Source organism: Chaetura pelagica, unplaced genomic scaffold (assembly GCF_000747805.2).
Source record: "Chaetura pelagica isolate M959 unplaced genomic scaffold, ChaPel_1.0 scaffold159, whole genome shotgun sequence".
NCBI lineage: Eukaryota > Metazoa > Chordata > Aves > Apodiformes > Apodidae > Chaetura > Chaetura pelagica.
Genome location: NW_009954555.1, coordinates 2,898,029 through 2,899,668, shown reverse-complemented (window position 1 = coordinate 2,899,668; position 1,640 = coordinate 2,898,029). Strand labels below are relative to the sequence as shown.

Genomic DNA, 1,640 nt, shown 5'->3' with positions numbered 1-1,640 from the left:
GCAATGCTGTTCCCTCGCCAGGGCAGCGGCAGAGCAAGCTCCTTAGCAGGGCACACGTGCTGCTCCTCTGGGTCCACAGAGGCTCTTGCTTTTGAGCTTTACCCCCATCCTCAGATTTAGGGGAGAAGCTTGAACTCTGGACCTGCCAGGACATGAGAACCAGCCTTTGGCAGAGCAGGGCCCTTCCTTTTGCTTTCTACGTCCCAGGCTCCTCACTGGAGGGGAGCCCAGTGAGAAAAAAGCCCTGGGGGCTCTTTTGTGCTTGGCTGTGGGTTCCTTCCCTCAGACCTGGTAAAACTGTTGGCCAGGAGCTGGGGAGGTGTGGGGGGTGTCTGGCTCCTTCCCCTCAGCTTCCCACAGGTTGTCATAGCTGAAGTCACTCTGGAAGCTCTGGAGCTCAGCGTAGTCATGGTAGGCGGCCGAGTCGCGGTGCGAGCAGCTGGAGCCTGGCAGGTCGTAAGGGCTGAAATTCCCACCTGCAGAAAAACACACCCAGGTGTTCCTGAGAGAGCTCAGGAGCAACCCCATGGCTGCCTTCTGCTCCACCAGCAGAAAGAAGGCACAAGGGTCAGCAAAACCACAGCCCAGAGGCAACTAGATCTAGGCAAAGCAGTGGAAGGTGCCAAGCACGCCACAGAACAGACCTCGAGGCCCCAGGGGTGAGGGGTGGGCAGGGAGTGGAAACCAAGGCAGTGGCCCCCAGCAGGCACAGGCAAGGGGCAGGGTGACAGACTGGGTCTGTCACAGGGAAGCAGGAGGAAGGAAGGGCATGTGTGAATCCCTGCGATCCATCTCAGCCCTGCTTTGAGTGATGCTTATGGAGACAGACACCAGCGAGGTGGGGTGGGCTGCAGCACCCAAGCAGCTTCCCAGGAGTCTCACCTGGCGGCTGCAACGAAGGGCCCAGATGTTCCTCTTGCAGAGAAGAGGCCTGAAAAGAAAGAGATATGCTGATGAGGATGACCTGGAGCTGCAGTCCTGAGTACCACACACCAGGAATCAGCTCTCTGTTGGTTTCCCTGGGTCATCCCGGGTCACAGAGCAAAGGGCTCAGAGCTTGGCAATGACCGACCACTCTGCCAGCCTGGAGAAAGCAAGCTGGGACCCTCACACCCCCCTGTGTTCCCCTGCAGCCTGCATAGTGTGGAGCAGTAGGACTGCATTTGCAAACTCACATCTTCAAGATAAGAAGCATCAGAAGGCAACAGCTGGAGGTGGCAGGAGGTGCTGTAACTGGGAGGTGCAGGCAGGTCTCTGCAGTGACTGCTGGGCTGGCAGCTCCTCCTCTGCAAGGGTCCCGGGAGGGATGGGCACCTGTTCCCCTGTGCTGAGCCCGTCTGTCCATGACACTGCAGGAACTGAACCAAAACATACTCTACGTTTGAGATCAGCAGTGGCGAGCTGAGAACACTGACTGCCTGCTTCCCACCAGCCCTGCACTGAACTGACTTAGGCAAAGCAAGGTTTTCAGCCTGCCTTGCAAACTCCACTACATTCCAAGCCTAAAGGCCTTAAGGCAGGAAAGAAAGAATGGCTGTGGTCCCTCAGAAGGACCCAACAGAGGTAATGGAAGCTGGCCAGACATGAAGGCAGTAGGATGAAACCTACTGGCAGCTCAAGGGATGCAGAAGGACAGAAAG

General features: G+C 57.3%; 1 protein-coding gene across 1 annotated transcript in view; it reads right to left on the bottom strand.

Moving 5' to 3' along the window:
* Positions 1 to 282: 282 nt before the first annotated feature.
* PLEKHN1 (pleckstrin homology domain containing, family N member 1) overlaps positions 283 to 1,640 on the bottom strand; it is a 19,949-nt gene continuing 18,591 nt past the window's right edge. The window contains exons 14-15 of the mRNA XM_010005257.1: positions 883 to 931; positions 283 to 476 (exon numbers count right to left, since the gene is read on the bottom strand). Of these exons, the coding sequence (XP_010003559.1) occupies positions 283 to 476; positions 883 to 931 (243 nt within the window). The remainder of the gene's footprint in view (positions 477 to 882; positions 932 to 1,640) is intronic.